General features: G+C 38.0%; 1 protein-coding gene across 1 annotated transcript; it reads left to right on the top strand.

The window, feature by feature from the left end:
* The first annotated feature begins 986 nt into the window (after positions 1-986).
* LOC121410260 (acid-sensing ion channel 2-like) lies at positions 987-10,524 on the top strand. The gene is made up of 8 exons (XM_041602222.1): positions 987-1,137; positions 2,518-2,642; positions 3,850-4,037; positions 5,299-5,443; positions 6,651-6,707; positions 7,301-7,463; positions 8,417-8,508; positions 9,358-10,524. Exons 1-8 carry the CDS (start codon positions 998-1,000, stop codon positions 9,573-9,575), a joined length of 1,128 nt encoding a protein of 375 aa, XP_041458156.1. The 5' UTR covers positions 987-997; the 3' UTR covers positions 9,576-10,524.
* Positions 10,525-12,247: the final 1,723 nt, after the last annotated feature.

The raw sequence follows: 12,247 nt of genomic DNA, 5'->3' as shown, positions 1-12,247 counted from the left end.
CTGTAATGATCTATATTTAAGCCTTCATTCAGTAAGTTTTTCCTCACTCAATATGTTCTCGATTTGTTTGAAAAACCACTTTCTTCTCCATGTCATAAATCTATTTTAGGTTCTGCATTTTGAATATCTCCAGCCATCAGTCGTAATATACATGCATGTATGCGGTACGGGTGTCGCGGAAAGGGATTTTGCACACGAAAAGCAGATTTGTAGGGCCTGTAACCCCCCTGTTACACAAAGCTTAGCATTGATCGTAGAGCAGTTTTCTACGTTTGATTCTATTGACTGTAATGCACAATCAATCTTAAAAATCAAGTGTATGATTAAGCGTTAACTTTTGTGTTAGGGGACCCTAATACTAGCGTCCGTGATGATTGCGAAAGGTCCCAATTGACTCTGGACCAACTACACATTTCCAGGTTTCCGTCAGTTCCGAAACTTTGGACGATACTGCTTTTCCGGTTCACCAATTTTTGACAAAGACCTCCTAGCTGTCCTTTGTCAGTTGACGGGCATCACCAATATATTTACTGTGTTCTGGAATCTGTCTTGCATAACCGGGCATGGTGGCTCAGGTAGAGCGTCCGCCTCATGAACGGGAGGTCGTGGGTTCGATCCTCGGCCGAGTCATACCAAAGACTTATAAAAATGGGACCTTCTGCCTTCTTGCTAGGCGCTCAGCATTTAGATTGGAGAAGGGTAATAATAACATGTTATGTTATGCAGGGCCCGCTGGTAGAGCAGTTTCCTTCTGAAGTGGCTACCCTGGGTAAATAAAACGTTATTATTATTATTATTTATAAGTATATTTTCTCCCAGTCTCTCGCCCCCTCCCCCACATAACAAAAACAAACCCTTCTTAAATTATATGATCCTTTGTTTCGCATTGTACGTCCTTCGTTCGAAGTAGTATTAATTCTTGTTCTTTAATTTCAATACGTAATATTCAATCGAGACATCATTTTATTTCATCAGGAGGAATGCTGTAGACGGAACCATGTTCCAGAGACTGCTGATGCAATACCAGGCAAGGCGTTGGGCAATTCCGTGGGAAATGTATGAGCCCCACCTCAACAACACAAACATGAGTGCAATACTTGAGGAAACGGGGCACGAGGTTCGCGATTCATTTATATGGTATGTTCAGACTAATCTCTTGCATCATCAGCTTGCTTAAAGAAAACAATATCAGTTTGGTTCGAAATGTATTTCAATTAAAACATTTCATGTTACTTCTGCTTTTTGCAATAATATGTCATCGGTGTCATCATGGTAATTGTTCAGTTTTATCGCTTTCATCGTTATTGCTATCAATACATTTTATTTCTGTAATTATTATAAATCATTATTATTGTTACGATTGTTTGATTTCATTATAATATTTTCATGGTCAAAATTATTTATGTGCTACTATTAGCAATATCATATTACACAAATTGTTAGCAGTGGCATTATCTTAATTATTAGTTGGGTGGTATCTCAAGTTCAAAAAGAAAAACCCTAAAAATCAGCTCTGTGCAATGATACATATGTACTTTAATCATAGAAAATGACAAAAGAATACAAAATATGTATCTCTAAGGTAATACTTGAATTTATTAATTCTATCAAAAGAAGACTTTTTTCCGACAAGTTATCAGGCTTACTCATTACTGCGCTGTGTTGAAGATCAAATGCAATTAAGAAAACGCTTATTTGAATGAAATTATGAAAATGCAAGAATTATATTCAAAGAAAGATTTTTTTTCTATATTCTGTTGAATCGAATCAGAGAGCGGATATGCAACTTGTTTAAACAGAAATACTGTCCGCCAAACCAGTGGCGTAATGAGCCCCCCCCCCCAAAAAAAAAAGTCAGAGGCCAGATGTGGCGTATCAGGAAACTTTATTTTAAAAAAGTTGCGAGCAAACGAAGCAAGCGAGCAAAAATTTCAAAATTTCAAAATGAAAGCCCATATGTTATCGCTCGAAATGATATCTGAAAAAGAAATACTCAGTAAATTTATTCTTTTTGCCCAATCGATCGTAAGCCCAGCAACCACTGTGCAGCGCCAGATCGGCATAGCTCTATCCCTTGCATTGTTGGACGCCAAACAGGAAGGTAGCAACTCCAATCTTTTAACGTCTTTTAGTCTGACGAGGTCGGGTTTGAACCCCCAACCTCCCGGTTGTGAGACGGTTGCTCTACTAACTGAGCCAACACATTTTATTACCAAAATGTAATTTTGTGATAGATTTTGACATAACATTCAGAAAATAATATATCACCTTTCTCATTTCCCCCTTGGTTATGACAAATTGAGAGAAGGGGGCCAAAACTCCCCAAACCCTCCATCTGTATACGCCTCTGCACCAGATGACTAGTTGGTATCCTTATTCAAAAGTGTCTTTACTTACTCATGCTTGCATGAGGAATAATTACTTATACCAGTTTAAGAGTAGGAACTTGGTTAGCTTTACAACTAGGTCATCGTCATAATCGTTTCTGCTCTCTCGATCGCTTCTTGATATTTGTAGGTCGACCTTTGGTCAAACTAGACTGAATAACCACAACTTTTCTCGAGTTATAACGGACTTCGGACAGTGCTTCGTATTCAACACCAAAGAACAGTACCAAGGAGATTTGATGATCGACGGTGCAGGTCAGATATCAACGGATTCGGTAGCATGGGCCGCGGAAACGGGGTGAGGGGGGGGGGGCTGGGTGGGCTCTAGCCCCATTCTCTCTTTTTTTTCAAAACCGTGTACATAAACGTACAAATTACCATAACATGGGGAGTGTTTCATTGAAAGTACTTGTTGAAAGTTTTATCCTCCAAGTCCTGCTTTATCCGACAGTTGCCATATCAACAGTGTTTCACAGCCAATCAAAATCAAGGAAAGATGTCAGATCCGACAACCTGTCAGACCTAAACACTGATGAAATTCTCCCCTGATTTTGATTATTTTTACATGGTCAGCCCCCACCCACACCACTTTCAAAGCTGTTCCACAGCCCCTTGTCAGAAACACCATATAGGCATATTTCCCCCTATATAATTATGAGCAAGTCATTCCAACCACCGATCAAAGCATTAGTCGGCTTGGTGCCGGGGCTGGGTGTCAATTTAATTTGTAAGAATGTGGGATTAGCTTATGCATGCGAAACCGGATAGCCTAGTAAAAGCTAAGCAATGGATTCTAATAAGTAGGCCCTATGCATACTTTTTGCTTTAAAAAGACGCCCTATAGATCGAAGTAAATTTAACTGAAAAAAAAAGATTACCTAAATAATACTCACTGAATTAGGGATGATTACGCATACTTTTTTTTTTGGGGGGGGGGTCACGCTATGATTTGGATTATCCGATGAAACTATCATCATTGTCCCGCATGCCTTTAATATAGGCTTCTCCGCTACAACCAAAAAGGATTACACAGTTCTTGCTTCCTCTGGCGCACAAGTTTTTATCTGAAAACGACTGATTTATACTAAACGGGCGTAGAATCAATGACTTTGGTGTCATATTCTTTGTCAGACAGTGATTTATCTCACGATGCCAATATGAAACAAACTTTTTGAAAGTTAGAATGAAAATAAAATCCCAGATATGTGATTCACCTTTTTAACAATCGGTTTGTTTCCAATGGCATAAGGGATTACACAATCATCGGTCAGTTTGGTGACGGTAATGCTGGCTTGCCCTATTTGACTACGGTGTTAGAGTGAAAGAGTATAGTTGTCGAAGAACTGTGATGAATATGTCTTTATCTTCTTCTTTCAAGGTATATTTCAAAAATAATTAATCCCTTTAATTAGATTGCAAAGCACTGTAAAAAAAAACGCATAATAAATCATTAAATACCAAGGTTACACTTCTGGGCTGCACGTGACGATGGATGTGGATCAGGATAACTATTACTACAGCGAGGGGTCCCGCTACAATGCTGGGTTCTTTGTATACCTCTTCTCGAAGGGAACTTTTCCGCAAGTGAGAGATCTTGGATTCAGCATTTCCCCGGGCTTTGCCACACAGGTCGGCATGGACGTGAGAAAGGTAAACGATCACTGTTCACTCTAAAGGCTTGGTCCCACTGCACTTTCGGATGCAGAGAGGATGTAAAAGGGAAAAGAATCTTGCGCCATCCGTTGGAAAACGTTATGTATCCGCTGTGTCCTCTTTGCGTGCGTGTTTCATACGCTATGATTCCGTCGATGATCCGTTCACTCTAATTTCATTGTTCGCCCATTTTGTCAATTGTCTGGAGCGAATGAAAACGGACGATGGAGCCACCCCGAAGTTTTGCCTGTCCGATGTATCCGGTATGAATACGGTTTGTGTCCGTCAGCCAGTGGGACCAGGCATTCAGAAATTTTATCACTTTTTTTGTCCCGTATCGGGGACCTTTAAGGGTTTGTTCAAATAAGCAGAGAATGGTTCGAATCAGCCACCGAGAGCCGTTATTGGATTCACAAGGGATCCGTTAAAGGTTCTTATTACAACAAGGAATTCTTGGCGGTTAAAAAAAAACCTATACAAAATTGGCAGGGTTCCCCACACCCGGCGTTTACCATCAAGAATCGTATCGGTTGTATAAGTTCCTTGTAGAACAAGAAACGTTTGTAACATAGAACCGTTTTCTGTTTCTATGAAGATGTTTAGAAGGTTCAAAATACAGGAAAAAAGAAGGTGCTCGTTGTTAATAAGGTTCTAATTTATTATTTCATAAGGTAGTATTATAAACATGATAAGGGTCGTAAACTCTATAAAAAGAGGACTGGTTGTGTATTTCATGGTACATTGCAATTTATATATATTAATCATTAAAAAATAAGGAGATATAAACTTGGGAGTTTTTTTGCACATTGAGAGAAAATGTTTGAAATTCCGAAGAGGCTACCCTGGATAAATAAGACGTTATTATATTGTTATCATTAACATAAAAAGGGAAAATAAATTGTTAGGTATTCAGAAATGACAAAGTATAATGGGCTTTTTCATTCCTAGTCATGGGCCCTTTGACCCCCTTATATTCACTGTAACAAAATGAAGTGCTAATTTAGTATAGTGACTGCACTACGAGTCTTGATTATCTATTTTAAATTTGAACTAGAAACACAGCACTCGTAGTGCAGTCACTATTCAAGCACTGTAAGTGTTAATTTAGCACTTCGTTTTTTTACAGTGTTTATTCGCACCAAATTCGTGTCACTTTGGACGCTTTGAGGTTAGGAAAATGTTACGAACCAAATGATTAACAATACTATCTAAAGATCATTTCTTTAAATCACTATTTATTACGATTGGTTGCATCAAGGTGACCAACCTTCCTCCACCTCGTGGAAACTGCTCTAATGCCACTATGAAGTATTTTCAGAGGTATGGTTACGCCGAATGCCGGATGGAGTGCGCCACCGACTACGTCGTTCAGATGTGCGGGTGCAAAATGGCGTTCATGCCTGGTGAGTTGTGTTCACATAATGGACTGTGAGAAGATGTGATACACTGTGTTAATGCGTGCCAATTTAACAATGTGAATACATACTGCGGACGTATTCTTAGTGAGAGTCTTAACAGTACAGTGTATGCATACACTGGACTGTATAAAGATGTGTTTCGCTATGTAAAATGCTCAATCTTAACATCGTGAGCGTAATTCAACACCGTGGTTACCTCCATAGTTCAAGTGTTCCAGTGTATTCAAATAATGTAATATATTATGCTGCGATTCCTAATCTAAAATTTAACTAAGTGAAGATATATCAAGTTAACACAGTGGACCCCTCAGTAGAAGAACAGCCAGTGGCTGAAGAGGGCCATCCAGCCCACGAAAGGAGAATAAATAAAACGAACCTCCACAGTGAGGACGTTCACAGTCAATTTAGAAAGTGGAGATGTGATTCACTGTCAGTGTTAAAATGTGCTAATTTAACAATGAGAAAAAACCGAAGTTCTATTTGTGGAAACTTCCACAGTGCAAGTGTTTACATTTAAATCATATAGTGGACTTTGTTTGATACCCTCCTATGTTAAAACGCTCAAAAAATAGCAATGTGAAAATAAGTTGACACTGTGGACACCTTCAGAGTGTACTCATAAAGTGGAGTACCTGAAATATGAGTTCCTATCTAAACTTTAACAATGTGAAAATAATTTCCTACTTTTGATAAATCCAAAGTGAGAGTGCAGTGGGTTCACATAATCGGACTATGTGAATAATATTATGAAGAAGTTTCTCATTTCTAACTGTGTCAAGTTAATTTTTCATTGTGTGCCACACTGTGGACACAGTGTAAACACGGTGTAGGACACTCTATTATTCCTAGCAGGGTTACAGTAATGAGTGTCTCTGTGACTTATGATGAGTCAAAGTTTTATCTAAACAAAGAGTTGAGTTGATTGAATTGAGAGAAAAAAAATCAAGCGAGGATAACACTGAAAATTTTATCAAAATAAAAGGAAAGTTATGGCATTTTGATAGCTACCCTTATTTTCACATGCTCGGATGTGACGTGACAATAATATTTGGAAAATCATACCTCCATGTTTTAATTTGATATTGTTCTAGTCATCCTTGATTCAAACTACCTATAATGATTGTGATATTCAAACCTTTCCCTTTAACGCCACCTGATGAAGTGAAATTGGTTTGATTTTACTTATCCTCAGGTCCCTTTCGTGAATGCAACCCTGTGGAACACCTCCGTTGTGCGATTCGCCGCTATGGCAAGTATTTAGGCTACGTTTTTCGTGTTAGTGTTAAAGTATCACTGTCCATGTTTTATTCAAATTCATTAATTATTTCCTGTATGACAGTCACTGTCATTATTTTTCATCAGTCATTGCAATATTTCTGTATTTGTCATGTTTATATGTATTTACATTTGACAGGGCGTAGAAAGTATGCCGATTGGCTTGAGCGGGTCTACTCTTTTGTTAAGCTAAAAGATGAATAAATGAATAGATAAATATATGAGTGAATGAATAAATAAAATGAAAAATAATAAATAGGTAAAATAAAGAAATAGGCACATACGTGATAGAGGTTGGATTAGTGTTGTGTGAAAATCTGATCATACTTTATTTTTTGGTTCTGGTGTTACCTTTTTGTTTTGGTTGTAAGACCGGAACGGCCATTTAGAGGGTACATAAAACGTCGCGTGTTCAATTCTTATAAGCTGCGTTAAGCACGAAACAAACGGCTTTTTAACCCCTCCCCTTATAAGCCTACCTTTCAGTGACAAACCACGCGGTTCTGTGGCTTTATAATAAATATTCACACCATGTGGCTTTGAATGTGGATTTTTTTTTCATTATAGAGAAAACATTTGAAGGAGAGAACTGTTCCTGCCCTATTCCCTGTTCTACTATGACCTATCATCCGACCATCTCACAAGCAATGCACCCCTCACCGTTCTACGCAGCTTACCTTCAAAACATGTACCGATTACGGGGCGTCGAAATCGATGATGATTATTTCAGGTGAGTCGGAACACCGAATTTGACTCCAGTTATAATAATAACAACTGCACAATTTTATAGCAAGTTTACCAACAGTCAATCATATCGTCAGATTTTAATAGCTTTAAACTGCAATTGCAAATTTGTTTGAATAAAAAGTTGTATGAAACGAGCCCCAGCAAGCGACTTTTCCCTAAACATAGCGACGCAAGGAATGCGTTTCGAAGAATACAAGCTACACACCCTGATATTGTTTTTTTAAAAGGTCTCGCCTCAAATTTAAACAAGAAAAATGTAATAAGTTCATGACCATAGGTAGCTTGTTTTGAGTCCATGCCATTGGTTCTGTGGGATAAAAAAACTGATGGACAGGATAATTTACTTTAGAATATGGCAAAATAATATTTATTTCAATCCAAATTATTGACTAGAGATGGCCTTCGACCTTAATCCAGGTACCTAAAATTTTACTCACATGATAATAGTGACATGCAATATTGGGAATTTGCCAGAACTTTAAGATCTGATGTCCGTTTGAAAAAAAACCATAAGGGAACTGAAATGATATCACACGACATCAATACTTTTTTTCCCGTTTGTTGATCAGGTCGACATGTCTTAAAAAAAGTGTTTAGGCCAACTTTCTTTAATACGTACACAGTAAAAAAAATTGTGGTGTTAAAACTGACACCAGTGGGTGTTAATAGAGGACCACACCCTGAGGTGCTCAAATGACACCCTAGAGATTGAACATAAACCAAAGAGTGTCAACCAAAGGTGTTGTAATAACACCTATAGGTGTTAAACTAACATTGTCAATTTAACACCGGTGTAAAATAACTGGTGTGGTCCTATTTGTACACTGGTTAACACCACAGCTTTTGCTGTGTAGTATTTAGGTTGTTGTTGTTTATACCCTGAGGAATTTCATTAATGAGCTATTTTCATGTATTCTTTTTTTTAATAATATATAGCAAGAACATCTGTCAGCTGGATATTTACTTCAGGGAATTGACCGTTAAGCGAGTTTTCGAACAACCAGCCTACACCTTCTTCGGATTGATGTGTAAGTGGTATAGAAACTCATTTAAGGAGCCGGATGACGTATTAAAACGCCATTGTGTGTCCGATGACACGATCACAATTATCGCAATGACATACACTGTTAAAATACCCTGATTTTACAGAAGAAGATTTTGCAAAAAGCAATAACAGAATTATTCTGTAAATTCATAAAACGGGAATTTTCCTGCAATTTAACAGAACAAGTCTGTTTAAAAGGGGGAAAGGGTTATTAAAGGAAATTTGTAAGGTTCCTTACACCAAATACCAAATTTCTGTAAGATTACGCAATCTGATAAGATTACAGGTGTTCTCGAGACTCTGCTGTAGGAACTTCTTTTATTTTAAAGATAAATTTTCTAACAGTCTACCGTGTGAATCAAAACTATTAGTGTCATTTCATAGAAAATGTCTCATGGGAACATAAAAACAATTAGATAAATTTAATTTGTAAAAGTAATTTGACTCGCATTAATCACAAGGCGTGTCACTTGGGGGATTTTCTGTGTTTACTTTTGTGTATACGGTCGTATGACACACCCCTGACACGGACAGCCGCCTCCAGTTGCCCCCAGTAATGTTGAAAAAATGAAGAATAAAACCTTACACCCCCCCTTCTCCTATCCACATTTTCTCTTGCTCTACATTTACCCCTCCCCATACACACTTAAACAATCTCGGTGGCGCACACTGCTATTCGCTTAAAAGTACAAAGATATATTACGTATTTTCATTGAGTTGTTAAAACGTAGGCCTAAAAATGCAACATAATTTCATATGGAATGTACTTGATCATGTGAGTTAATTCAAGTAGGACAGAGGTCAAAGTGATTTCATCTTTATTTTTTTTCAGGTGACATCGGGGGCTCACTCGGTCTGTGGCTCGGAGGCAGTGTTCTTACGATTGCCGAGGTCTTTGACCTTTTCGGCCATGCCATATGTATTTATACAAGAATCACTCGGAGGGGAAAACCGACGGACGGTCATGGTCATCGTGTAGTCGGTTCTACACTTCGGGCTCGCTTCGGATGGACCAATGACGACATTGCTGTTCCGAAAGTGTCTCCTTAAAATGATTTTTTTTCGAGCTCCTATCGGTAGTTTGAAACCATATTCGACACCAAGAATAAAGGGTAGAAAAAAATCATGAAAAGTGTCATTACATGATGTACTGCGCTGCAGTATATCTCACAAATCGTCTGTGTCATTATGGCAAATAATGACAGGAAAACATGATTATATAGGTATATATCATCCGCTTTAGGGTCGAAAGTGCTTGAGACTATGGCTAAGGATTTATTTTGCTTGGAGAGTGAGTTGCTGAATCTCCTCATACACCAAAAGTATAAGATATTTCCAATTTTCAAACGTCCTGCCCCCCCCCCCCCGAATGCTTACGATTAGATTTATTCAATACCCCCCCCCCCTCACACACACGCGAATCCACGCACGCACACCGTCCTCTCCTCCCAGGCATTTCTCATTATGCAGACAACTATGCTGTACTTGTCAATAACAATTTACATGACAACTCGTATTCGTGATGCGTCACAACATCCATTCGATCGTTTTGAGTGTCAATCTTACAAACTACAAAAATAGGAAGAGATAGTTTAAGAAAGCACAAAAACAGAATTCATTATTAATTTGGATCAGAATATATAATGAGAATCAACCCTTTGTATGCATTATTATTAAATTATTCACAATTTTGCCTTGTTAGGCTATAAATACCAATAAAATTATTTTTAAAAGAAATCGAAATTATAATTAATTCTTTACTTCGTAATTTTTCAATTATTACTTTAAATTTTTCAAATACGCGTATTTAGCAGACTAAAAATGATTGTACTCTTTCCGGGACTGTTTCAGCCTCTTTGGAGTTGAAATAATGACCCCATATATTAATGTCACGATCGCACAAAGAGTTGACTTTTATTCAGGTTTCATCCGTAGCACCCGTGCAATTTCACAGTTTCCGTATGTACAGGCTCAACAGCAGTTCGTTGCATTAATTGGCGGCGGAAGCCAAAAAATTTAGGGGGTTTCTACCTGACATTTTGTGATGGAAACAGGTAAAAAATTTGACAAGCAAAAAAAAAAGTTATCAACTAAAAATTTAGGGGGGCCGTCCCTGTCCCCCCGCTTCCGCCGCCTATGGTTCGTTGTACTTTACGCCAACGTTCAAAAATAAGGTCTTCTCTTCATTCCTGCCATATTGTATATTGCTCAGTTTTGCAAGTATAATAGATTATTTCAAACATGGCAAAGTAACATTAACTATGGTAATGGGAGGTCTATTCAGAAGTATACAGAATCCATTGTAAGCTTACTGTAGGATCTTATTCAAAATTAGATAACCCTTTTGTTAAAGTCCATGTACAGATGTGGACTGCATACCTTAGTAACTAAACTGTAGGCATGATAGGTTGCCTGGTATTTCAACAGGCTGGGTTGTCATAATAAGTAGACTATAGTTTAACAGGTGTATAGGATAACAGACTCTTTGTGTTACATATTTCTGTTTGGTGTGCTGGCAAGAAAAGCCAAGCCAGCTCACTCTCACTTTTGATTTTAGAGAAGAAGGTCCAACTTGGGGTGTTTCCTAACCAAGGAAAAGGGCATGCGCCACCCTACCCAGTGCGGGGAGGTTCCTTTCTACTCGATGCCGAATTACGGCTGTCAACCTAGGGTCAGCCCAGGGTCAATGTAGAGTCAACGTCAGGGTAGCACCTACCCTCTATGTCAAGGTCATGATTCACAATGTCATTCGAGGGGAATGACTCACTTCAGTCAGCCGAAGCTACTGTTCGTCGGACTCGACCGTAATTCTTCGTAGTTAGAGCTTCAACTCAACTCTGGTTCTTCGTTCTTCAAGGACATGTGTCTTCGCTGATGACGTCAGTCGCGTTCGTCATGGTTCTTTGTCATTGTTCTTCGTCGTCGTCGATCATCGGCATACTTGTTCCTCGTCATAATCGTCCAATCTTCGTAGTCGTCGTGGTTTGTCGATCTCTTCTGTTTTCGAACTCCGCATTACCCGATTGAAGGTTTGATCAAGCAATCGATAAACTTTCTAAGACTTTCGGTAACATAATTTTAAAGGCCTATTTTCAGATCAATCTCCTCTCATAATCTTGGGACTATCACTCAATGATGATTATACTCCATCTCTATATGAAATGATTTATTGAATATCTGTTTGCAATTATACTTATGTTCTCAGCGATTCAATGTAAATATATTTTGTGACATTAAATTTATCACTTCATTTATATCTTGAATATCATTTGGTCTTTTATTCAGGGTGGTTAAGTAGCCTGTAGATTAATAAGTTAATTAGAGCAGTTTCGCTCGTGACACTTACGTTTTATTGAAGCTTAGTTTCAATCCTTAATTACAAGGCCCGTTGATACGTTCAAGACAGAACAAAGCATGAGATCAAGAAGAGGTACTTTCGACGAACTTTAAAATAAACCTCCTTTACTACAATTATATGTATAGTATTAGATACACTGGATATAAAGTACTCTGTGAAATGAATCTCGGAAACAGAATATATAGTTAAAATGTGTAAATATGTGATTTTATAAATAACAAATATGTTACTTTATTAGCAAGATTATTAGGTTCCATTCAATGTTAAGTACACGGAGAACCACTCCTTTTAGGTAGCACCCTAAAATGTGGCAGGGGTGGTGGTATTTGAAAAATGAGTAAAGGAACCATTTACATGTCTTATA

Source organism: Lytechinus variegatus, chromosome 1 (genome assembly GCF_018143015.1).
Source record: "Lytechinus variegatus isolate NC3 chromosome 1, Lvar_3.0, whole genome shotgun sequence".
Taxonomy (NCBI): domain Eukaryota; kingdom Metazoa; phylum Echinodermata; class Echinoidea; order Temnopleuroida; family Toxopneustidae; genus Lytechinus; species Lytechinus variegatus.
The sequence above is the reverse complement of the archived record's forward strand: the minus strand, read 5'-3'. Positions and strand labels throughout refer to the sequence as shown.

What these genes read in the sequence shown, in the direction of transcription:
- LOC121410260 (XM_041602222.1), top strand. Translation starts at nt 998, where the DNA reads ATGTTCCAGAGACTGCTGATGCAATACCAGGCAAGGCGTTGGGCAATT. An exon ending in TTTGATGATCGACGGTGCAG is followed by an intron (nt 2,643 to 3,849) that starts GTCAGATATCAA and finishes TTAAATACCAAG; the next exon opens with GTTACACTTCTGGGCTGCAC. An exon ending in CACCTTCTTCGGATTGATGT is followed by an intron (nt 8,509 to 9,357) that starts GTAAGTGGTATA and finishes ATTTTTTTTCAG; the next exon opens with GTGACATCGGGGGCTCACTC.